Here is a 26735-nt window from a genome sequence, read left to right as displayed (position 1 = left end):
GGAGGAGACCATACTTGTCTTGCTGGCATTGCCTCTGAATTCTATTGAGTTGCATCTCATCTTCCCTGCTTTCCCAACTTCCCACATCGAGAAAACTCACTGGTGCTAACATTCTCCCTTTCCCTTAGCAACCCAGGCCTTTTTATTGCTACTTCTTTTCCAGGCACAGCCTGACAAGGCACCAGTTTTACCTGCAGCTTCGGAAAGATATCCTGGAGGAGAGGCTGTACTGCAATGAAGAGATGCTGCTGCAGCTGGGGGTCCTTGCCTTGCAGGCTGAGTTTGGCAATTACCCTAAGGAGGTAGGGGTGAACACCTGGGGCCTTTGTGTGGGATCACTGGAAAAAGAGTTACAGGATGAGGGCATGTGTTAGTAATGTGGAGACTCTGCTTTGAGTATTGTTAGCATCTTCCAGCTAGATTGGAGTAAACTACATTTATCCATCCATCCATCCATCCATCCATCCATCCATCCATCCATCCATCATCCATTCACCCATCAGTCCACCTATTCATTGATTCATCCATCCACTCATCTACCCATTCACCTATCCTTTCTTCCATTCATCCATCCATCCATCCATCCATCCATCCATCCATCCAACCATCCATCCATCCATCTATCCATCCATCCATCCATCCGTCCATCCATCCATCCATCCATCCATCCATCCATCCATCCACCCACCTACCTATTCATCTATCTACCCATCTGTCCATCCATCCATCCATCCATCCACTCACCCACCCATCCACCCATCCACCCATCCATCCACCCATCCATCTACCTATCCATCCATCTACCCACCCAGCCACCCACACACCCATCCACCTGTTCATCCAGAAAGCATTCATTGAGCACTCTTTACTAGGCTCTGGGAGGCACAAAGATGAATAAATCCAGTTTATACTCAGTAATATAATTCTAGTCTAGTTCTAGTCTAATAGGTACCTCCTAAAGACAGTAATTTACTAATTTATTGAATTCCTATCATAATCACCATCATCAATAGTAATAGCCAACCTTTATTTTTAAAATTTATTTATATTTATTTATTTTATTTCAATAGGCTTTTGGAGAACAGGTGGTGTTTGGTTACATGAATAAGTTTTTTGGTGGTGATTACTGAAATTTTGGTGCATTCATCACCTGAGCAGTGTACACTGCACCCAACATGTAGTCTTTTATCCCTCATCCTCCGAACCCTTTCCCCAAGTCCCCAAAGTCCATTGTATCATTCTCATGTTTTCGCATTCTCGTAGCTTAGCTTCCACTTATGAGTGAGAACATATGATGTTTGGTTTTCCATTCCTGAGTTACTTCACTTAGAATAATGGTCTCTGATTCCACCTAGGTTGCTGTGAATGCCATTATGTCATTCCTTTTTATGGAATGAGTGGATAAAGAAATTGTAGTATATATACACATATACCACTCATTGATTGATGGGCATTTGGGCTGGTTCCATATTTTTGCAATTGGGAACTGCTGCTATAAACATGAGTGTGCAAGTATCTTTTATGTATAATGACTTCTTTTCCTCTGGGTAGATACTCAGTAGTGGGATTGCTGGTTCAAATGGTAGTTCTACTTTCAGTTCTTTAAGGACTCTCCACACTGCTTTCCATAGTGGTTGTACTAGCTTACATTCCCACCAGCAGTATAAGAGTGTTCCCTTTTTACCACGTCCATGCCGACATCTATCATTTTTTGATTTTTTGATTATGGCCATTCTTGCAGGAGTGAGGTGGTATCACATTGTGGTTTTGATTTGCATTTCCTTGATCATTAGTGATGTGGAGCATTTTTTCATATGTTTGTTGACCATTTGTATATCTTCTTTTGAGAATTGTCTATTCATGTCCTTAGTCTACTTTCTGATGAAATTGTTTGCTTTTTTCTTGCTGATTTGTTTGAGTTCTTTATAGATTCTGGATATTAGTCCTTTGTTGGAAAGTATAGATTGCAAAGGTTTTCTCCTATTCTGTGGGTTGTGTTTTTACTCTGCTGATGGCTTCTTTTGCTGTGCAGAAGCTTTTTAGTTTAATTAAGACCCATCTATTTATCTTTGTTTTTGTTACATTTGGTTTTGGATTCTTGGTCATGAAGTCTTTGCCTAAGCCAACATCCAGAAGGGTTTTTCTGATGTTATCTTCTCAAATTTTTATGGTTTCAGGTTTTAGATTTAAGTCTTTGATCCATCTTGGGTTGATTTTTGTATAAGGTGAGAGATGAGGATCCAGTTTCATTCTTCTACATGTGGCTAGCCGGTTATCCCAGCACCATTTGTTGAATAGGGTGTCCTTTCCCCACTTTATGTTTTTGTTTGCTTTGTCAAAAATCAGTTGACTGTAAGTATTTGGGTTTATTTCTGGGATTTCTATTTTGTTTCATTGGTCTATATGCCTATTTTTATACCAGTACCATGCTGTTCTGGTGACTATGGCCTTGTAGTGTAGTTTGAAGTCAGGTAATGTAATGGCTCCAGATTTGTCCTTTTTGCTTAGTCTTGCTTTGAATAGTAATAGCCAACCTTTATTAAAAGATCACTATGTACCTGGCATTTACCTAGACATTGTCGATTTATGTTAACTCACTTACCTCTCACAGCAACATTGTAAGTTGGTGTGATAATATCATAGAGTTGATATTATCACTCAATTTTCTAGAAGAGTGATCTGAAGTTCATGTGGCTAGTACATTGTAAAGTCTAAATTTGAGCCCAGATGTGTTACTCCAAGGGCAATACTGATTTTTCTGGGATACACTCTTCTCAAATGGCAATTCTAATCTTGTTGGCCAAGCCCTTGCCCCTGCGGCCATATCATATGCAAGTTTCTTTGATTTAACTGCCTATGATAGTCCTCTGTTATAATCCTCAGGGAGTTAATAGTGTTAATAACTTGTTATCTAATTTTCAGATGCCTATTAGTAGGGAAGGATTATGCTAATGTATTTACCTACCTAATTAGGATTTAAAATGGGGACAAAAGGCAGGAAGGAGAAACCAACCACTTGAGCTGTTACAGAGAGCAGTGTAATTTTGCTTTCGGGGTTTATGAAGCACTTCCCCCATCTCCTGCCCATGTTCTGGATGAAGGGAAAGGCTTGGGAACAGACCTCAACAGAGACCGAGCAGTGTGACCCAGCAGTGTGACACGACATTTGAATGTGGAGTCCATCTCTGGATGCATCAGTAGGAGCAGAGAGGAAGAAGCAAGGGAGGGGAAGTTTCCACCAATCTCTTCCCTGGTGACCTCCCAGCCAGCACACTGGGCTTTATCTTGGAGAGCACTCGCCGCTGTCATGTGACAAATGCTGGGTGCCACTGGGGAATGCTTAGCTTGGAGAAGAGATGGTCTTCTTCAAGAGGACTGCGTGAAGGAGGAATTCACTGCTAAAAAAAAAAAAAAAAAAAAAAAAAAAAAGAAAGAAATGTTAACCACATGCACTCCACCCTTCTGCCCCAGAAATCTTCAAAAGGACCTTTAAATCCTTGAGATCCTAAGAACTGGCATGTTACTGGGCCTTTGAATGCCCTTTCCCATAATGTCTGCACATCCATCTCAACCTTATATACCTTTCAAGGCCAGTACCAAACCCCTAGAGTTCCTGGCCCCACAAGTGGACCCTCTGGGTCCTTTTTAGCATCCTCCCATACCCTCGGCCAGCACAGGTGATTGCACAGCATTCTGTTGATTACAAGTGATAGAAAATCAAGCTCAGGCTGGCTTGAATAAAACATGTCATTTATTGGCTTGCAAAACCAAAGGATTCTGGTTCTTTCTCAGCCTCCCAGCATCCCTGTGACAAGCCTCTAGCCCAATCACTCTTACCTTGGAGCCTGGGTGATAGGAACTCACATGATGTCAGCAGGACTTAGGCTTCTTGTGTCTCTGAGCTGTGCTCTCCTCTGTCAAATTTGCCTTTCATGGCTTTCCAGTTCCACCCTCCAGGTTCCAGCCCTGTGCAAGAGAGAGAGTCTCTCCCCTGGAAATGGCATGGAAATCCTGGGCTTCTGTCCCATTGGTGCTTATAGAGTCATGTGCCCACCTGAAGCCAATCATTGTGTAGGGAGATGTCATGCTTTGATTGGTTAGACTTGAGTCTAGCCCCATGGTCACCCTAGGAGGGAGGGATAGAGCTCACACTGCAAAGTGCATAGACTGAGAGGGAGGAAGGATTGTTTCCCATTTCCTCCTTCAAAAAGAAGGTGAATAGTCACATGTGGCCAGAAATACACGTCCACCACCAGTGGGCACTTAGTGGTCAGAGATACTACATCGTTGGCGAACAAAGGAGCCATGTTTACCTAAAGCTCTAGTCTGCTACATCATTGGGGTCTGGCCTTGTGTTATAGGCTGAGTCTTGAGCCCCCAGATTCATATGTAGAACCCCTAGTTAACAGTATTTGGAGTTACTGCCTTTAAAGAGGTGATTAATTTGAGATGAAGCTGTGAGGGTGGGCCCTAATCCAATCTGACTGGTGCCTTTATAAGAAGAAGAAATTTGGACACACAAAGAAACACCAGGGAGGCACAAATACAGAGGAAAGGCCATGTGAGGACACAGGGAGAAGGGGGCTTTCTGCAAGCCAAGGAGAGAGGCCTTGGGAGAAACCAAACCTGCAGAAGCCTTGGTCTTGGACTTCCAGTCCCCGAACTATGAGAAAATGAATTTCTATTGTTTAAGCCCCCTAGTTAGTATTTGTTAAGGCAACCCTGGTAGATTAATACACCCTGAGTCTGAGAAGGAGAAGCAGTAGCCACCACTGGGTGTGGACACTTTCACAGAGTTCTGTGTCTTATTCCTCATAGGGTATGTGGGATAGAGAGGGAGGGCTGTGAGTGACCTCAGTTATAACTTGCCTGCCTTGGCTCTGGAACTGGATTAAAGAGCAGGGACAAGCCCAACAGTTAAAACAGTGAGAACAGTGGGTTGTAAACATTTTTTTGCCATGTGCCATGGATAAATGGACATTAAAACCCAACACACACACATGTATATAGAACAGAACGGAAGCAAAAACCTCAGGAAATAGGGAGCATCCTTTCTATAAGCAATGCACATTGATATCTCCTATTATATTTTCATTCATTTTAAAAATGCTGATTATGGGCCACTAAATTGATTCATAGCTCACCAATGGGTTACAGACTGTGGTTTGAAAAACACTTCTCAGACTCTCCCAACATTGTCTTGCTTTCCTCCCAGTACAGCTTCAGAAGGTGCTGCTGTGTCCTGGGGTCTTCAAAGTCCCTGTGTATTCCCTCACCCTGCTGGGTTTTTGTTCACAGCATTTATCATCACGTGGGATGATGAATTCATTTTATTGATCATTAGCATAGAAAACACCTGAGGGTAAGGGTGTTTTTGTCTGTTTTGTGTAGCCATTTCTCCAGCACCAAAGCAGTGCTTGAAGCACAGGGAGTTTGTGCAAGAGCTGTGAATGAATGGAGTTGAAACTCCCAGACTGGAAGACACTACAGATAACAGTCATCCATCAGAACATCAGCAGCTGGCTTGTCAGGGAACTGTAGTTCAATTCCCATCTGTCCCCTCTCCTGGGACTATCCTGGTCCATGGAGACTGGAACCTCACTTTCTGCCCCTGACACTGCCCCAGGAAGGCAGTGTCTCAGAGCTGGCCTGGCCCCCTTAACCTCCTCGCTGCCCTTTTGACAAGCCCTGTCACTGCTTACCCTTGAACTCTTTCCTGCCCTCAGTACCCAGGCCTGGGGCCCTTTTCATACCTAGGCCAGCTTCGGGTGGTGCTATGTTGGGGAGTCCTGGTAGGAGGGTGCTCTAAGCCAGGAGTGTCCCAGTGAATCAGTTGACATTCTTGCTGTGGCCTCTGGTTCAGTAGCTATAGGGCCTTGGCATGTTTTCCTTCTGAGCCTTGGCTTTTTCATCTGCAAAATGGAAAATAATCTCTTGCAAAGCTGCTGTAAGGGTGAAAGGTGGCAATGCATGTGTGGTACCTAGCACGTGACAATTGCTGCTTGCAAGCTTTCCTTTTCCCTCCTCCAGTGTTATAGTGCTCTAATATAAAATGACACAACAGCTAAACTTCAGTCTGTAGATTCAGATACAGGATGTCAAACCTGAGTTTAACTCTAGCACTTAGAGTTGTTGGAGACGGCAGGCCAGATCCACTGGAGGCAGTTGGGAGTTGGAGTAATAGCTTCTTACTAAAACCTGGAGTCAGTCCAGCAGAATCTCTTGCCCCAGGGCTCCAGGGGCCCAGACCTGTCTCTATGAGCCTATAACAGTCTAGGTTGTCTAGAGAAACAGAACTAATAGGATTATCTATCTATCTATCTATCATCTATCTATCTATCTATCATCAATCATCTATCATCTATCTATCTATCATCTGCCTATGTATCTATGTATCTGTCTATTATCTATCTATCATCTATATGTCTTTCTGTCTATCTATCTAGAGATGTATTAGAAGGCATTGGCTCATGTGGTTATGTAGACTGAGAAGCCTCAAGCTGTGCAGTTAGCAAGCTGGAAACCCTGGAGGGCCAATGGTGCAGTTCCAGTCCAAGCCTGAATCCAAAGGCAAGAGAAGAACTGGCATGAAGAGAGTCAGGCAGAGAGGAGCTGCTTCTCTACAGGGGAGTCAGTCTTTTTGTTTAATTCCATCCTTCAACAGATTGGATGAGGTCCGCTCACTTTAGGGAGGGCCATCTGCTTTACTCAGATTTAAGTGTCAGTCATGTCCAAAAACACCCTCACAGTCACACTCAGAATATTTGACCAAATATCTGGGCACCCCATGGCCCAGTCAAGTTGACACATAAAATGGACCAGCACCAACACTCCATTATGGTGCTTTCCTGTGCCCGTCCAGTTTCTGACTGATCTCACCCTGCTTCTGGCTCGGTGTCATCTCATTCTCCTTCTGCTTCCCTGTCCCCAGATCCTGCCAAGCCTTAACCTGTCCAGTGCCCTGAGGACATTTTTGAGGTGCTCTCTGCTGCCCCCATGTGGCCCCCAAAGGCAGACCTTTTTCCTTTCTCACGTATGTAAAGGCCAACAGGTTTGCACAAACCCATTCATTTATACAACCACTTACTCAGTCTTAATTTATGGAAGGCCTGCTCTGGGCTTGGCACCATTGAATTCTTACATCAACCCTGAAAAGCCAGCGCTATTTACATTTGCCATTGAGAAAGTTGTGAGTCTGTGATGTTAGGTAAGCTAGAAAGAGCGCAACCAGGGCTCACTTCACATTGCTTTGGTATATGCCAGGTGCTGCAATGGACACTTCAAAGGTCATTGAGTGAGGCCTCAGAGAGGAGAGCCCCTCTCTGTGTCACTGAATGGGCAAGAGGAGAAGTCTGGCCTGTCCACTGCCTGAGCCTTGGTGGCTGTGAAGCTGGGTGGGGGCCACCTGTTGTATCTGAGAAGACTTTGTGTGGCCTCCTAAGGGGCTTATATTTTGTTTGATAAATGGTTCTGGTGCTGAAAAAAAATAATTTGGAAACCACTGTTGTGAAAGATTGGGAGCCCCTGAAGAATTTTAAGCAGCGAAGCAACATTATTACATTTGCATTTTAAAAAGGGAGACAAAGACAATTTAGTATAAAAATAAATCTCCTTAATCACATCATCACAGCAGAATAACTTTCCTCTGGGTGCATTCTCTCCCCACCTTGATCACATGTGGGGGTTTTTACACAGTTATGAACTTCACCACATTTGATTTGCATTCTTCTTTCTCACTCAATGGTACATGTCCTCCGGTGGCCTTCCTAGTGATCCTCTGGAGTGGCAGGCTGCCATGCCTTCCCAGTCTTCCTTCACTTCTTCATTCTTGTATTGTGGGGTATTCACCCAGTAGCACCATGTAAGTGATAACTGCTATTATTATCATTTAAATTGCATCTGATTTTTCTGTTTTATAAATGCCATAAAAATAAGTGTACTTGACCCCAGAGCTTTTTCAGTCCCATATGGACTTTTCTCTTGGATATATTCCTACCAGAAGGATCCTGGATCAAAGGTCCTAAACACTTTAAAAAAGTGTTTTAATAGACTTTAATGTTTGGAGCAGTTTTAGATTCACAGTAAATTTGAATTGAAAATACAGGGAGTTTTCATATATCCCATGCCCCTTTACATGCACAGCCTTCTCCTACAGACACCATAAAAATCCTTCACCAGAATGTACATTTGTTACAATCAATGAACCTACATTGACACACCATTACCACTGAGAGCTTATAATTTACAATGAGGTTCACTCTTGAGGTTGTACATTCTATGGGTTTTGACAAATGTATAAAAACATGTATCCACCATTACGCTATTGTTGAAGTCAAATAAAATGTGAAGATGAATCTCTAAATTTAAAACAATTTATATGGGAAGCAAGAATTGCAGTTTGGGGTATACTCATAGACTGGGTGGTCTTTGGTGTGTCTCATGGACAAAGAGAAGGTTGGGATTTTTATTAGGAATAAAAATGTTATAGTTTTGAAAGAAAACTCATCAGCACTTGAGAAGCTTTTGGGAAATGAAAACTGATTGGTGAGTGACAGTGGGAGGTAAAACAAGTCTTAGAGTCCCAGCAGGTCTTTTCGGCAGCTACTAGGTAAAACTGGTCTTAGGGTTACAGCAAGTCCTTTCAGTAGTTGGGCTTATGGAAAAATTTAATTCTTGGAGCAGGTGCTATGTGCCCCGAGATCATTTACTTCCTGGCTCCTGGACTCTGATTTAGTTGGATATGACAAGAATTACTCAATTTGTGTAACCAACTTTCAAGTATCTTACAGAGTAATTTCATGGCCCTAAAAATCCTCTGTGCTCCACTTATCTATTTCTCCCTGCCTCCAAACCCCTGATCTTTTTATACTTCCATAGTTTTGCATTTTCTAGAATATCATATAGTTATGATCATACAGTATGTAGCCTTTAAGACCTACTTCTTTCACCTAATAATATGCATTTCAGACTCTTCCATGTCTTTTCATGGCTTGATAGCTCATTTTTTTTTTTTTAGCACTGAACAATATTTCATTGTCTGGATGTAACAGTTTATCCATTCACCCACTGAGGGACATCATTTGCTTCCAAGTTTTGGCAATTATGAATAAGGCTGTTATAAACATCTGTGTGCAGGTTTTTGTGTGGACATAAGTTCTCAACTCCTTTTGGTAATTACCAAGGAGCAAATTGCTCGATCATATGGTAAGCACATGTTTAGTTTTATGAAAAACAACCGAACTGTATTCTAAAATGGCTGTACCATTTTGCAATCCCACCAGCAACGACTGAGAGTTCCTGTTTTCCACATCCTCACCAGCATGGTGTTGCCAGTGTTCTGGAATTTGGCCATGCTAAGAGCATTCTAAATGCTTTTTTATGCACTAGCCTGCTGAACAATGTCTCTCCATTTGTGGTGGAGCTGAACTCAAAACCATCATGGGCCAGCACCAACCTGAGGATTCTTGGTCCATGGCCACATGGGGACATGCTACATCAGGAGTGTGGGAGGTGGTGGACACTGTGCTCTTCCCTTCAGATCCCCCACTCAGGCCAACTCATTCACCCCCAGCCCCAACGAGGCCAGATTCTCCCAGCTCCCAACTGCCTTCCTCATGAGTAACTGCCCTCAACTGCAGGGAAATGGCTTGCCCAGGGTTAGGCTGGCAAGGGCATCCTGAGACCAGGACATGTTGATCTGGGAATACAATGGCAGGGTCAGCTTCTCCCTCTGCCTGATCCTGCATTCCTCATTCTGTATAGTGGACCTCAAGATCACTCCTGCATGGACTTCTGCAGACTTTTCCCTGCCCCAGAGTCTGTGTTCAGGGAACTTACCATCAAGCAGTGAGTGATTCCACCTGCCACCGTCTCCTGGGGGGATGCAGCCTCAGTCTCCCAAAGAATAGACTTAAGGAAGGTGGGCTGGGGGTATCCAGTTTCCCCTTTTCCAGGGGGCTACTCCTTGAACATCTTCATGTGCAGCAATTATGCCAAAGCTAAGACATCCTTGGTGAGAAGAGACAATATTCTGGGAGTGCATGTAGACAGAAATGCTAAATGAATTAAAAAAAAAAAAAACATAGAGTTTTAGGGCCAGGGTTTTGCTGTGCCTTTTGGTAAGGTGTGGCATCGTGGGAAGTGTGAGGGTTTGGGGTGAACAAATCTTGTTTCTGTCACTTCCAAGTGGTGTGAGCTTCACCCTGTTGAGTGACCTCTCTTTTTGCTTGTCTTGGCAATGGCAATGACAATGCCATCTTCAGAGTATTCCTGTGAGAATCAGAAGAGGCTTATGTGTTCTGTGAACCACCTGGCATAAAAAGGGGCTCGAAAACAGCTCCTTTACTCTCTCTTTTCTGTTCATGTCCTAGGGTTTGGCCCTGTTTCTAATACAGTAGAAAATAATATCCCAGGTGGGCACCTCGAGGAAGTGTCTTTCTCTGGAGGCCTCCTGGAATTATGACTACAGATAATGTTTTCATTCTGCTCAGAGTCCCCCGGCCAGTGTCTTGATTGTGCCCTTCCCCTCTGCATCTTACTTCCAGCAGGTGGAGAGTAAGCCATACTTTCATGTTGAAGATTACATCCCAGTGAGTCTGATCGAGAGGATGACCGCTCTACGGGTCCAAGTCGAAGTCTCAGAGATGCACCGGCTCAGCTCTGCACTGTGGGGAGAGGATGCTGAGCTGGAGTTCTTGAAGGTAAGGCCTTCCTGGAGAGAGGTGTTGGTCTTCAAGGGAATGCAGCCAGCAATCCCCTCCAGAGCCTTCTCAAGGGGCCCAGGTGTGTGCAGACGCACAAGGAGGCATGAGCAAGGGTGGAGCTCTAGGAGGCAGGGAGGGGCAAGGAGAGGTTTCTAGAAGCAGCCGGCATTGGAAATGACCCCAAAGAAGGTAGGATTTAGTGAGCTGGGGTGGGTGTGATAGGGCTTTTCCTTATTTTTTATTTTATTTATTTATTTTTTTGAGATGGAGTCTCGCTCTGGGATTACAGGCACCTGCCACCATGCCCAGCTAATTTTTGTATTTTAGTAGAGACAGGGTTTCCCCATGTTGGCCAGGCTGGTCTCGAACTCCTGACCTCAGGTGATCCGCCTGCCTTGGCATCCCAAAGTGCTGGACTATAGGCGGGAGCCACTGTGCCCGGACAAATCTTAGATCAGCATTCCAGACACTTTCCTCCAAGCAGGGAGACCACATTTCTTATAGTTGACACATAGGACAACAGAAGTACAAGATCAACGCTTGAGCCAGAGAAAAGCTGTTGCAAGACCCCAAGTTTGCAGCCCTGCAGGCAGCAGTCCTCAACACAGCACAGCTGCTGTGGCCTGTGCACAGGGTTGCAGCTTGGGCCCGCCGTCTCTTCACCAGCGGGGCGAAAACAGTGGCACTGCAGTCTCCCCGTGTGGGCACACACAATGATGAATAGTCTTTGCTACTCCACAATCTCCCATTGCTGTGGGCCAGCACTGGAAAATGGAGACAAAAAGCACGTGCTCTTTGTCCCCAGGAAGCCCCACGTCTTGTGGGGAGGATTGCGGTCTACCCACAAGCACACAACTCAATAAACGCTCAATGGAACAAGAACAGTACCAGCTACTCTATGTCAAGATGTGGGGACCAGGGAGAGAGTGGCTACTCTGCCTGTGCAGATACAGCTGGGGGATAAGTGGGAGGACACTCGCAGCTTCCCCAGGACGGGGTACAAGCTGGGCCATTTGATTGGGGGAGCAGTTTTAAAAGGAAGCTAGGAGATTTGTACATTTCTCCGTACAGAAGTCAGGTAGAAATATTCTGTCTGTGTTTTCTTGCCCTTAATTTAGATGGGTACTTGAAAACAGAACAGCCAACATGAGGTTGGGCCTTTGCTTTTCAGCCAGTCATTTTGCAGAACTATCCCTGTATCTAACATAGTGTAGCCTGCAAGCGTTTCATTTGAGAAGCACTGGCGAAGCATGATCAGGGCACTCCATAGTCCGGGCTGCACATGTGTTCCCTGTTAAGGGGACGAAGCATTCCCTTGATGAGGGACCAGTGGGGACTTCAAAGCCATCTGATAATGATTGGTCACAGAGCCACAGAACTGCAGAATCCAGTATAGAGGCCAAGGACCCAACCCTGCGGCAGATGTCTGCAGGATGGACATTACCTTCTGGCCTCTGCCCAGACCCTGACTTTGAGTGCTGAGCTCACTGTCAGGGTCCCTCGCTTCCTGGCTGAATGATGAAAAATGATTGTAAAAGAAACTACCAGGCTCAGAAGCAAAAATACAGGAAACCATTTTTTCCCCATTCACAGAAAGCACTGAATAGATTTGATTTCATTGACATGTAATCTTTATCGGTTTCAAGGAGCACTCTTGCTTTTGCAGTTCCCGTTGGTAGACTGGGTGGGGTTGTTAATGCTGGTGTTGCCTGCCTGTGGTACAGAGAGATAAACTAGACAGGGCTTTGTCATCATCCCCAGAGCACAATGGGAGCCTCTCATTAGGGTGAGGATTTGTTAAAGGTTTTCTCCTCCTTCCTGATTATAAAAGTAAACATTTCCTCATAATTCTGCCGCCTGGAGATAGCACAGTTACATTTAGGTATATTCATCCTTCTCTCTTTGTTCTGTGCATTCATATATATATGTATATGCATATATATTTAAAATTAGCTTTATATTATATATGCATTTTTATGTATGCATATAATCCCATAAATCTAAACATTTGAAAACTTCTTTTGAATTAACATATGTTGTACCCTAATTTTTTCTCTCAATGCTCTATTGTTTAACATATAAATAGTTTCCAATATGGGACTATTTAAAACAATACTGAGATGAGCATCTTTTCCATATAAATCTTAGCTGTATTTCTGCTTCATTCCTTAGGGATAGAATCTCATGAGTGGAATTATAGGGTGGAAGGTAATAAACATTTTGAACATTGTTGATATATATTGCTAAGACACCTCACGCTGCAGTCATTTCTGGACATTTTCCATCCCTTCTGCTGGGCTATAAATGCCTGGAGGGCCGTGGATCCTCAGAGCCCATCACAGAGCCCAGTTACTACTCTACAAGCAATCACTGGATTATTTAATTATAGCTCCTCATGGCTCTTGTTTTTCATTAGAAAAAGGAGAAAACCATTATTGGGAGGCTACCTCTTGGTACCCAGTTCACTGATGACTAACTCTGACAGTTCAGCATCTTGTACTAGCCACAGACTGGGCAAAAGTCCAGTTTGGGGAGCGCTGAATACCATAGTCTGTCTGTAGATTCACAACTATATTAGCTTATTAATCTCAGAATAACCTGTTTAAGGTGAATTCAGTGTTTTCCTAACATCCTCAACCATGGAGCCATTTTCCCACATAGCTGTGGGTTGTAATATATTATTAAAATATTTTTTTCTTGCTATTGAAATCATATTGGTTGTATCCTGTAGTTTCTTCCACTTAGCACTATAACAAATGCGCTCTCCTGATAATTACAAATGCTTTATAAATATCCTTTGTAAAGGCTGCCTGATAATTAATTTTAAGACAGTACTGTTTTTAGGAAATCGTTTACTGCCGGGAACTGGTTTCCCCAAATCACCCCACAAATCTGTACTGAACAGCATTATGAGAAGGGATTGTCCTGATTATTCAGCATATTTTCTTAGGGTAGATACCCACAGGTGGAATTATAAGGTCAGAGAAAATGAATTCTGAACCCCTTGATGAATATTCAGAAATAACGATCCATTTGTTTTGAAGAATGTTCAATGCAGCAAGTGTGCTGTGTGGCTGGCAGCCAGGAGTGCTTGGTCCCATCTCAACTTTGCTGCCTGTTGTAAGGAGAACAGGCCTTGTAGTAAGATGGCCCAAAGCACATGGAGAGGAAATGACCCTCTGAAAGGACACCCAGTAATAGCAATGCAAAGGGGGCCAGGAGAAGCATCCTAGGAGACTCCCTAGCAGACAGCGAATGGAGGTAGACATCATTATTTTATTGTTTTACAGATTGAAGATGCCATTGACAACATTAACTATATTCGCCTATGTTTCCAGGTCTTTCGGATTCCCCGTATTTCAGTTGTTAAGAGTGAAGACTCAGGAGCAAACAAGCTCATCTTTCCATATTTCCATTCCTGGCTCCAAAGCAGGAACTTGGACAGATTACTTAGAAAAAGGACAGCTTCACTATCTCTGTGATTGTTCTGAAGATTAAATAATAATGAAATAATGCTGGGAGAGGCTTAGCATGGTGCTTTACCAGTAGGAATCTTGAGGCCCAAAGAACTGAAAAGCATCATATCTCTCTTTGTATAGTTAAACAATAAATTAAAATATAAACTAATACTAAACAATTGAAGAAGTGTAAGTCTAGCAAAGACATCTTTATCCTAATGATAACTACTTATTAATGCTTAATTTTTAAAAGAAGTATCACACCGAATTCTTTAAAAGCATCTACCTAATTATCTTGTGGTGGCCCTGCTTTGTTAAACTTTAATCACATGCCCAGTCTGGCCACTGGATATTTCAGCACCAGCGCTCAATAAATATTGATTAGTATGATGATGAGGATACTGATGATGATGATGATTATGATGACGATGATGATGATGATGATGGTGACAGGGTCTCTCCAAAGTTAAACGAAGGAGGCTTAGGGTTCAGAAATGTAATCTGAACCCTCTGTGAAGAGCTGTGGAGTCTGCAGGCAGCATAAGCTGTCTGCACGGACTTCATCAACGGTGAATGGGCAAGGAGACTGAGAGAGGAGCTCTCAAAAGCCATAATTTGTCCCTGTTTTTGTGACCTTGCCTGGGGGTGAGAGAGATTGAATAGGACATGATGTTCTCTGGTTGGGGGTAGGAATGGGATACCAGATTTCAGCAATACAACCCTTCTGAGAGGGCTTCAAAAGCAAGAGGCCCTTGCTGTGGGTCCCAGAGACACATCAACCTTCTGATGGGGACTGGCGTCTTCCTGGTGAAGATGAAGGTGTGAAAGCCCAGGGTGGGAAAGTGACTGCCATTGAGATGTAGAAACATTCGTGTTCATTTTATACTCTGGTCTCTTAAGAAGTTGGTGGCCTAATGCAGTCCCTAGCTCCAACTGACCCATGGCCCCTGGCAAAATTTATTCCCCTAACCTGGTAAACAGAGGCAAGACCTTGGGCTATGGGGACCCCCACGAAGGCATTGCTACACGGTGAGGAGCACCAAAATGAATGGTCATTTTCTCTGCAGGGTGGTTCACAACTAACACTGGTGATCTGGAAGGTCGCTTTCTGTGCCTTAGCCTCAGTTTTTCTATCTGTCATGTAAAGGGGTTGGAACAGAAAATACTATAGACTCTGACACAACCAGGAAAAGAAATCTCTTACCTTGAGATGTCCCAGAAGAGTATGAATTCTAAAAAACTTATTCAGAATATTATTATTGTACTGTGTTATTTTCATAATAACTGTGTTTTAAGTACTGTTTTAGGTATTCCATGAGAAAAGTATTCCTTGGGTTACAAAAAAAAAAAAAAAGGAAAATTCTATCTTATCAGAGTTGCAGAGAAATTCTGTACATAGCAAATAAATCTGTTCAGCCCAGTGTTTCCTAAACTTACATGACAATCCTACTCTTTCTTTTCAGAACACCTATCAATGTGTTTTGCATGGAGTGAATGGCGTGAGGCCCGTTATTTTAAACCATGTGCCTGTCTCTTCTAAATCAGCCTTTTTCTGTTCCAGGTCTCTCAGCAGCTCCCAGAATACGGTGTGCTGGTTCACCAAGTATTCTCAGAGAAGAGGAGGGCAGAAGAGGAGATGGCCCTGGGGATCTGTGCCAAGGGTGTCATAGTATATGAAGTGAAAAACAACAGCAGAATTGCAACTTTACGGTTTCAGTGGAGAGAAACTGGGAAGATTTCTACTTATGTGAGTGTAGCTCAGTTGATAAATAACCTGCACTTCATTTTCCTTTGATTTGTTGGCTGTTTAAAGGAGCAATGGGTCATGGGTCATGTGGCTTTCTCCTGACCAAACATTCTCACAGCCTGTCTGTTTGTTAACCTGCATTCTGATGCATTGCAAGATATTTGGAAGAAGTCTGCCAAGGGATTTTGGGAGGTCCTCAGGAGGCCATTTCTTCCCTACCATTCCTTGCCTGGACCTCCACATATCCCCATAAACAGTTATTGGTCTAAAGGGCTACACTTTCCTTCTGGGTAAAGTTTTCTTAATTTGGAGACTCCATTAATGTCGAGAGCAAAGTTGAAGGTGGGAGATGGGGGTTGAGAGTGTAGTTTAGGTTGAGTAGAGCCTGAAAGGTTTTGAAAAACTTCTTCCCGTGTTTTAATTTTCCCTTTGCACGCAGTGTGCCAAGGCCTCTAGTCTGTCTCTGAGGACTATAGGTGTGCTACGGGACACTGAGGATTGCAAATTTTTGATAGCTCTTAAAAGTTTCAAAGTCTATTTTTGAATAGAAAATCCCCATTAAGTATACAACATTTGGAATCTACTTGAACACTATTTGCATGCATATTTCTACCTCCTGAAGTGAGTCACTCTGGCACTGTACCCTGGTGGCTGACAGCCTCTGCTTGTCCTGTGGTTGTTCCAGTCAGTACCTGTGTCACTTTAGTGACGATTTATTGTAAAATATGAAGTTCTTTATCTTGTGGCCCCTAAAAAAATTTTTTTTCCTATTTCATTTTCTTAATGGTTAAAAACATTTTCTAACTAGATCACTATTTGTATCATTATCTGATGTTAGAGTTTCCTGAGTAGAACACAATTGCTTTCATTCATTTTCAGGATGTTTCTTTTATTTCTTCCATCTTGGCTTTGAAGTTAACATATTGTCAAGATAAAATTTCATAATAAATTATTGTTTGTTTTCAGGAAAAAAGCTTACATCTAAAAATAAATAATAATTGAACACAATTTAACTGAGTTTATTCAAGTGGTCTATATGTTATCAGGAAACTGACTTTCTTTCCAAATTATTTTGATCAAACTCAAATGAAACAATATTTATATTTGTGAATTTTTCAGAATTTTAATTACTCAAATTACTTTAACTAAACTGAAAGATTATATGAAGAACTTTGTTTAATGAATTTAATACTACTACATTACTTATTTTCTTTATTGCATGTTTAATTGTTCAGATTGTTCAATGCACTATGTTTCAAAATATTCATAAAAATGCAGATAACCTAAAAAGTAATTTTTTTAAATGGAATTTTTTGAAGCTGTAAAGCTCAATAGTCCCCTTAAGTAAGTACTTCATATATACATTGGTTTAACTTTTACAGGTATTTATTTCCCCCCCTACCAGGGGATTTCTTGATTAAATTAGTTGATTAATTTCTTGATTAAAACTGGGAAGTCATCCGGCTCTGAAGACAACCTTAGTAGCTCAAAAAATACTTAATCAGGATTTCCATTCTCTGATGATCATCCTCTTCCTTGGCATGAATAACTTATTTTTATGGAACAGTCATCAGATGAAGTAATGTCACCAGCAGCTTGCTGCAAACCAAGCATCTTACGCAGAAAATGACTTGAATTCTTTATGCTTCTGTAAGCACAAAATAGGGAGTTCAGTGAACAATATGAAAATTAACTCAGGAAACTGGTTTCAGTTTTGCTTTTTAATACCTGAGGCCAAAATTCTTCAAACAATTACACATCGTTCATCTTGCCAGCCTGCACCAAAGCAGCAAAGGAAGTAGAGAAAAATGACATTTCCAAATAATATGATTCGTAGATGTGTTGGCGTCCATGTGTGGTTTGATTGTTCAATCAAAAACCTGTTCCTTCTAGAACAATAAACCTACGCATGTTAGTAACTGTTCTTAGTTATCACCACTAGTTAAATCTCTGAAGAGAAATGCATGGAAACAGAAGCAGATACACGCTATGTAGGGCCCTCTTTATGAAAAAGAATACAAAGTTACAAAAGATGGCATGAAAGAAATGTTTATTTAGAATGAGAAAAGAAATCACAAAAACTTTCTGAATTTTTAAAAGCTGAACAAATCCTGCAGATATCACAAAAGCCAGCAAGTAATATTTTTATTAACTTCCTGACAATGTCCATAATACTTTTTTCCTTTCCAATTTTTAATGGCTACTCTGATTATTTTTCTGTGTGATGGCACTTTTGTAATATCATTTTCTCTAGAGAGGATAGAAATATAGTTTAGTTTTTCTTCTAGCATGGAGGATTGAAATCTGTTTTTATTATTGAAAGGATTAATAGGATGCATGAAACACGCAGCTTTGTGCAGAAACATTTTTGCTCTTTCTAGTGCTGCAACAGAGTTCTTTGCTGCAAATGCAGGAAACCTGACAAATTCTATTTCATGGGATTCTCATAAAAAAAATCATGTGGTGTATTGATAATGCAGTATACATAATTATAGAGTATATCCCTGATAGGGAAGCATTTCAATTAGATGAGTATTTTTGAGAATAAATTATAGTTTTTCATTTCTGATGAGTGCAAAAACTTCCTGTAGATCAGCTCCTGGCTCTGTACAGCTCATGCTTCCTTCAGGGGCTGGGTATTATAGGGCATGGTCAATTTCATCTGGCTGCTGGCCCTGCACCTTTCTGCTGAGATTTTAGGTGAGTTAGACAAATGGAAGGAGTATTCTGGGATGGCTAGCAATAAAGTAACTATTCTAGAAAAGGCTTCAAATCACCTAAATAAATCCAACTAAATCTAAACCAAGTGTATCCCCATCTCAACTTCTTAGAGGGATCTGCTGCTTATCACCCAACACCACCTGGTGCGAAGGGAAGTGGCAAGGAGGGTGTGTCCGAGTAGAAAGAGTCAGTGGTCTTAACCAACTGGGGTGAAAACATCTTACTTTCTGTGCATTATAAGACCATGTGAATGCACTGCCAGAGCTCCTCCCAGGAAGTGAGGGCCCTGGAGCTTCAGTTTCATTAGCTTCGTGGCAAGTCTCCTCTGCCTAGAAAAATAATCAAGCAGGTGAACAAATAGCAACAGAAAAGAAAAAAACTCCTAGGGATGAAAATATTCAAAATGGTAAACTGATGCTTTGAAACCAACATGTTACAGAAGCACCTGCTATGAATTAGGTGAGTGCAAGAGTAATCGCGCCCACCTAATTGCAGTAATTGCACCAACCTAATATGTTTCTACTGCAACCACAGAAGTGTGAAGAAAGGATTTCATGCTGGTGCTGAAAACCCAGAGATTGGAGTTATACATCATCATATACACAGAGTAGCAGCTTGCCTATGTGAAAGTTTGCAGATAAGAATTTTCCATTAAATGATGTTATCAAAATGGTGATAAATGGAAATAAAATCCAAACCACTACAGTCAAGACTCTTTTCACCTTTATGTCAAGAAATAGGATCAGCATTCCACTCTGGTGTTTGATACCTTGGAGCACTAGCATCTGAAAAGGAGAGTTTTGCTGAGAGTTTATAAGCTAAAAGAAACTTCGGTGTGTGTGTGTTTGTTTGTATGTGGGTGTGTGAATGATTCTCCCTTTTCAGATTTGTTAAAAAATAGTTGTTACATTTTAAAAACTGATTTATTCTTGCAAGGCACAGTGGCTCACCCCTGTAATCCCAGCACTTTGAGAGGCTGAGGAGGATCACTTAAGCCCAGGAGTTTGAGACCAGCCTGGACAACATAGCGATACCCCTGTCTCTATTTAAAAAATACAGAAATTAGCTGGGTGCGGTGGTCCAGCCTGCCTGTGGTCCCAACTACTTGGGAGGCTGAGGTGGGAGGATTGCTTGAACCCAGCACTTCAAGGTATCAGTGAGCTATGATTGTGTCGCTGCACTCCAGCCTGGGTGACAGAGCAAAACCCTGTCTCAAAAAAAGAGTGACTTGTTCATATAAAAAATGCTTAGTATCTGAATAAACTTAATATAAAACTGTCAGGATTGCATGAAAGCCTATCACTGTGTACTGACAAAGTGTATAGATTTCAAGCAAATATTCAACTTTGAAAAAGTGTGGATAAAACGATCAGTTGAGTACTAAAGAAGAATTATTACGACTAGTGGAGCAGCATCTATGAATGCTTAAGACAACACATTATTTAAAGAAATACTGGTTATAGTACAGTTCGATCGGATTCAGAATCTATTCCTATTAGCATAAGGAGGCTTAGCACTATACTTGTCAGTAAAAGTAAAGAGTATATAGAGAATGAGCAACTTATCTAAAATTAGGTTAATGGTAAAAAGGAGTTTCTCAGAGAAAAAGCAATGAATATTTTTCTGCCTTTTGTTGATATCTGACATGCGTGAATGGAGTTTCTTAGAAATGGTGACTATCAGGAATTAAAAGAGATTAGCCTTAAAGAGGATCAGGGGTTTCCGGGAGCCCTTTCAAGCATAAGCCCTGTTTCTATAAAGTTATCTTTATAGGAGCAAGCTGAAGGTTCTTATTGAAATACATAGAATATCTAGAATGAACATTTTATTTGGAAGTTTTATATGAATTGATATTTAATATCACCTATATATTTTATTGTTCTTATCAGGATAATATATTGCAAAAATTTGTATTTTTTTTCATAAGGCTCTATACAGATAGCCTCATATAGGTCATCTTCACCAGTTTAGCCCAGTGAGCTGGACAAATATTATCACTTCGTATGTGGGCCTTGAAGGTATAATGTGGGGAAGCGTTTCTTTGTGGTGTGACCTCAATTCCTGTGGCATTTTGAGGACTCTTGCTTTTTTTTTCATCTGTAGAATAAAAATACTGATAGAATCTCTCTTATTCTGTAGTTGTGAACACAAAATAAATTCATACTCATAAAGCACTTAGAATCTACATTATAGCCAGAAATATTATAACACACAGGTGTTTTTATCTTTTTCATAACTCGACTAGTTGAGAATTTGTCTACAATTTCTTGGAGTGTGTACAATAAAAACAATGGGAATATTCAGTGGCTTTTCATAATGCACACTGAGGGTTAGGTTCCGTCCTTGCTGAGGTCAATGTACCTGACCCACTTCATATTCTTTTCACCCCCCACGCTCCTTGGAAAATAGTAATTGTTTGATAAACAATTTGATTGATGAATGAAGGAAAAACTAAAAATAAGGATTTTCTTTAAGCTAAGAAAAATATCAGGCCATAGTCAGACAGCATCTGCCATGCACCCGTGGATGCCTGCTACAGGATGCGGAACTGAGGGACCAAGCATTTTCTTGCAGTTGTGCATTAGTGGAGGGTTGTGGATGATCAATGTATTAAAGTCTGTGTTTGCTTCCTTCAGCAAAAAAAGTTCACCATCACAAGCAGTGTCACTGGGAAGAAGCACACATTTGTCACAGATTCAGCTAAGACCAGTAAATACTTACTGGACCTCTGCTCAGCCCAGCATGGGTTTAATGCACAGATGGGCTCTGGGCAGCCTTCCCATGTTTTATTTGGTGAGTAGAAGATATATTCTCCATATACACTTTGACAAGTTTGTTATTTCATAAAATAATTTGTATAAATAGATACAATTGATCTGGGGACCTCTAACAGAGTTGTAAATCTAATAATGACAGAAATACAATAAAAATGAAATACAGTTTTATTTTCTCATGTTGGCAAGCACTAAAATAAATAACACTGGGAGGGTAAATTGATACGATCTTTTCAGAGTGCAATTGGAAATATACATCAAAAGCCTTAAAAAGTGCATGTCCTCTTGGCCCCATAATTTTACTTGTAGATAGATATTTATCCTAAGATAATCAATATAGACATACACTAAAGTTGCTGCCCATGGACGTCTACTAGGGTGTCGTTTATGACACTGACCATTTGAAAGCAATCTAAGTATCCAAACATAGAAGACCAGATAAATAAACCAAGAACATCTATATAATTCAGACAGTGAAATCAGTTTTTGGATAATGGTGATATGTGAAACTGTACATGATATAGTGCTAAGTGAGGAAAGGGAAGTTATAAGACTGTATCTAGCTAGCACCATCCAATGACACTTTCTTCAATGATGGAAATATCTGCATTGTTCAGTGTGGGAGTCACTAGCAACACAGACCTATCATGAACAAAAGTTCTTGGAAAAGGAATTCGAAGGAAAAAGACTTTATTCCTGTTAGTCTGCAAACCCAGAAGGCACAACCTTGGTATAAAACAAAGGTGTGTTCTAGAGAACAAAGAGAGGGTTTGGCTTTTATAGAGAAAGCTCCCACCTAGGTTCCCAATCAAGTTCATTTATGCAAATGAAGGATTCAAACTTGCTTAGTTTGGATTGGTTGATGTGGTGCAGTTCTGACTAGTTGATACAGCTGAGCCCTGATTTGAGGCAGGTGAGCTCTGATTGGTTGGTTCAGGTGAGCTCTGAAAGTCCCAGTGTTAAACACAAGGGTGGGTATTCAAGGAACTCAGAGTACCTGTGTGACCTCTAGTCAGCAAATGGCTGCTTGGCTCTGTTTTATTTATTTATTTATTTATTTATTTATTTATTTATTTATTTATTTATTTATTTATATTTTTTAGCTTTTAGTTTTTATTTACTTACGAAACATAAAGCCATTTTGGACAAAAGGTAACAAATAAACCTTGAAATTTCAATGGCTTAGTACAGCAAAGGTTTGCTTCTCAGGTGCTTCTTAGTCTGTCTATTTTGAAGCTCTCCTCCAGTGACTTGGGGTCTCTGCTGCTTCAACGGAGAGCTCCATTATCTAGAACAATTACTCCAGAAAGGAAAGAGAGAGCTGTAAAATTACACAAGATGTTTTAAGAGCCAGACCCCAAAGTGACTTATATTCCTTCCATCTGTATTTCATTAACAGAACACAGTCACGCGGCCCCCAAGACAACTGCAAGAGGGGTTGGAAAGGGAGGACTTCCTGTGTGCCCAGGAAGAGGAAGTAGTGTAATGATACACCATGGTCCTTGCCACAACGGCTGCAGCCATCTGCTGTATCACCCTTAATTGAGAGTTTGGTATTAAATTCATAGCAGGACCAGATTACTGAAGAGGCAGAGTTTGTAATTTGTGTTTAGATTGGAATCCTTGCAAGGAAAAACACTAAAATGTTTCTGCAATACACATAATCTAGAGATCAGGTGGACAGCATGGTGACCTGAATGCAGCACAGTTGAAGATTACCTACCTACAAGAATAACAAGGAATGTCCTATTAAATAGCCCTGGAAGCACCTGTACCAATCAGGAAGCTATTTGCTGCTGCTTAGCAATTACAGTGAGAAATGTAACTCATCACATTCTCCTACTTTTGGTTGCTTAGCAGATCTTTTGCTTAGTGTGCTTCTAAATTCAAAAAATATAAATACCCTTGTTTTACCAGAACCATATCTTAAACATTTAAGGTACCTTGTATAATAGGATTTTTTTTTTTGCCTGAATTCATTTTTTTTAGAAAAATTTCAACTTTTATTTTAGATGCAGGGGGTACATGTGCAGATTTGTTACATGGGAATATTACGTGATGCTGAGAGGTTTGGAGTATGGATCCAGTCACCCTGGTAGTGAGCATAGTGCCTGATATGTAGTTTTCTAACCCACCTCACCTTCCTCCACCCTCTAGTAGTCCACAGTGTCTATTGTTCCCATATTTATGTCTGTGTCTGATCAATGCTTAGCTCCTGCTTATAAGGAAGAACATGCGGTATTTGATTTTCTGTTCCTGCATTAGTTTGCTTAGGATTATGGCTTCCAGCTCGACTCATGTTACTGGATACAAAATCAATGTACAAAAATCAGTAGCATCTCCATACACCAACAACATCTCAGGCTGAAGAGTGAAATCAAGAACACAATCCCACTTAAATAATAGCCACAAAGAAAATGAAATACCCAGGAATACAGCTAACCAGGAAGGTGAACAATCTCTACAAGGAGAACTACAAAACACTGCTGAAAGAAATCAGAGACGACACAAATAAATGGAAAAACATTCTATGCTCATGGATTGGAAGAATCAATATTGTAAAAATAGCCATACTGCCCAAAGCAATTTACAGATTCAATGCTATTCCCGTCAAACTACCAATGTCATTCTTCATAGAATTAGAAAAATACTATTCTAAAGTTCATGTGGGACCTAAAAAGAGCCTGAATAGCCAAAGCAATCTATTTTAAATTTGGGCCCAGTTAGCTGCTCAGAATCCATCTTGAGGGGTTGGCTCTTTCAAGTTCACATTTGTTCACACTATTGGGCACTTCAAAGGTGGCAAAAAGAACTGAGGGATTACATTTTCAATGTTATTTAATTTCGTCCATTTATGTTTAAATTTAAATGGCCACATGTGCCTACCGTTTTGAATAGCACAGTTATAGATAGACACACAACGCTAATTTGGTTAATATTAATGTGTTTTAAGATAAGAAAGAATACAGAAATGAACTGTACCAAAATGTTACTTGTTATTACCTTTGGGAGTTAGGCATGCAGGCATGACTGTTTTCTCTGCGATACTTTTTTGATATTTATTAAAGTTACAACAATAAACGTGTATTATTGTTATAACTAAGAGTGAGACTTGGTTAAAATGGGGCGCACATCACATAAGACAAGCTAATATTTATTGAGCATTTACGAAGTGCTACGGAGCTATTTACTATTGTTTTTACTAATTTTTCCTGGTGTTATGCCAAATATTTACACTAATTACCTCCCTTATGTTCATAATTTACTGTTTTCTCAAACTGTCCTGGTCAAGCAGCTCCAGGAGGCAGGTACCAGCATTATGGGGAGGAGCAAACTGAGGCTTGGAAAAGTTAAGTAATGTGCTGGCTGCATGGTGGTGGGCCTAGCCAAGGTTTGAACCTGTGGCTGTTGGGGCCCAGTGCCTGTACTATGGCCTTTCATAACCAGCCAGAGCATGGAATTCAGTGCTAGAGAGACTTGGTTTTGTGCACTGGCTTTACCACAGCTGCTGTCAATGTCTAAGCGTTAGTTCTTCTTTGGCCATAAAAGGGAGCAATACAATACAGTGGTTTACACCCTTCATGTTCAGAGCATGGTTCCTGGAGCTGCAGCATGCATGTCATCTGGGAGCTTGCAAAGGATGCAGAATCTCAGGCCCCACTCCAGACCATCTGAATCTGAATCTGCCTTTTAAAAAGAACCCAAGTGATTTGAATGTACATATAAGCTTCAGAAACACTGACTTGGAATGTGGCCTGTGGAGTCCAGTAGACTCAGGGGAGTGCCACTTTCTAGCTGTGTGACTTTGGGCAACTCACTTCCCCTTTCGGAGCTGGAGTGTCCTCATTGGCGCACACAGACCATACTGTAGGCTTGTATTGTGCTCGAGTGGGAAGGTGTGTGGGTGTAACATTTCTAGCTCAGTGTCTGGGGTTCTGTGCTCAGTGTGAGAGTAGTAATGGTGGCTCCTGCTCACAGGGGCTTTGTTCAGTGTCAGCCAATTCGTATGGGAGCTGTGTCATTGGGTCCTGGGGCTGGCCCAGGAGTTGGGGTCAACTGGGAAACAAAATTTTTGAACTTTCAGATGCAGAACCAAACGCAGAAAACAATGGTAGCTTATTTTATTATTTGTAGCAGAACCAGATGAACATATAAACATTTCATTGAAACCACAGGCTGGTGGTTCCAGGATATTTCCGGGGAGCTGGAGGTGACAAATGTAAATTAATTATACCTGACTTACCTGCTATTGCTGAGAACAGTGTGTGAAACACCATGGATATTGCTTTTATTGCCTGATTTCAGTGACTGTAAAATATTTATAAAGATTTCATGAGCTCACTTGTAAAATTAGTCCTTTCAGGCCTATTTGGCTTGTAATAGGCTGTTTTCTCAAACTGCACATTCTACCGTCTTAGGAGTTTTTAGGAATCTAACATTTATTTGCATTGAAAGGATGAGTTTAGACAAAGTTTCCTTGCCTTTTAAAATATTTCTTCATTTTAGAAACTCTCTCTGCAGACACCCTTTTCAGCGATTACATGCAGCTGAGAACTGGCTGCCTCCAGCTGATGGTCCCACACACCCCTCAAGCTCAGGGCATCCGTAATTGATCTCTTCCTCTCACACACCACTCTTTGCCATGATATTTGTCTTGTTCAAAGGGGGCCACCCAGCCTCCCTGCAGGAAACTGGGAGTGTCTGGGCCTGCACCCTCTCTTCCCACCCCACTTGTCACCAAAAACAGAGAGAGAGAGATGTCAAAGCTGGGGGAACCCAACACACCTCATATCCTTGAAATGGAGGCACATCACATAATGGACTTGCTGCTGATACTCTTGTCCCAGATAATTGTCCTTCTCAGCCTTCAGAGCGACCTTTCAAAAGGACCAATCTGATCATTTTCTTCCATACTGAAAACTTGTTAATGGCTCTCTGTTGTCTGCAGGAACAAGCTCAAACTTCTTGTTTTAGAATGGCATGCCGGACACTTCCCACTGTGTCCCCAATCCTGCCGTATTCTTTGCCCTGACTCCTCCTCTCTGGTCTCTGGCTGTTTTTCATGCCAGCTTGCAGGCTGTTCAGCACAACAGGATGGCTCAGCTTCCATGGCCTTTGTGCCCAGCATACCCTCTGCCTGCAGTGTGTTCTTAACCCCTTCTTGGCTCAGACCACCAAGATAAGTCCGATCCTCTGTAAATAAGCTTAAGGGTAACCTCCTCCTTGAAGGCTTTCCTGATTGACTGGCCCCAGGTGGCTCTTCCTAGGTGGATGGACGACTCCCTCTGCTATGCAGACCTCTGTCTTCTCACCTGTATTATTCTGCCACTTT

The 26735-nt window shown here is 41.5% G+C and overlaps 1 protein-coding gene across 2 annotated transcripts in view; it reads left to right on the top strand.

Annotated features, from left to right (window-relative positions):
• FRMPD2 (FERM and PDZ domain containing 2) overlaps positions 1–26735 on the top strand; it is a 119584-nt gene that overhangs the window by 53448 nt on the left and 39401 nt on the right. Inside the window, exons 10-13 of one of the 2 annotated variants that reach the window (XM_032171410.2) lie at positions 164–302; positions 10548–10700; positions 15723–15908; positions 21266–21422. In XM_032171410.2, coding sequence (XP_032027301.1) covers positions 164–302; positions 10548–10700; positions 15723–15908; positions 21266–21422 — 635 coding nt within the window. Of the gene's footprint in view, positions 1–163; positions 303–10544; positions 10701–15722; positions 15909–21265; positions 21423–26735 lie in introns of both variants that reach the window. The other variant, XM_032171400.2, reaches the window with a different exon arrangement.

This window comes from Hylobates moloch, unplaced genomic scaffold (genome assembly GCF_009828535.3).
Source record: "Hylobates moloch isolate HMO894 unplaced genomic scaffold, HMol_V3 SCAFFOLD_3, whole genome shotgun sequence".
NCBI classification, from domain to species: Eukaryota; Metazoa; Chordata; class Mammalia; order Primates; family Hylobatidae; genus Hylobates; species Hylobates moloch.
Note: the sequence above shows the minus strand (reverse complement) of the source record. Positions and strands in the feature narration are given on the sequence as shown.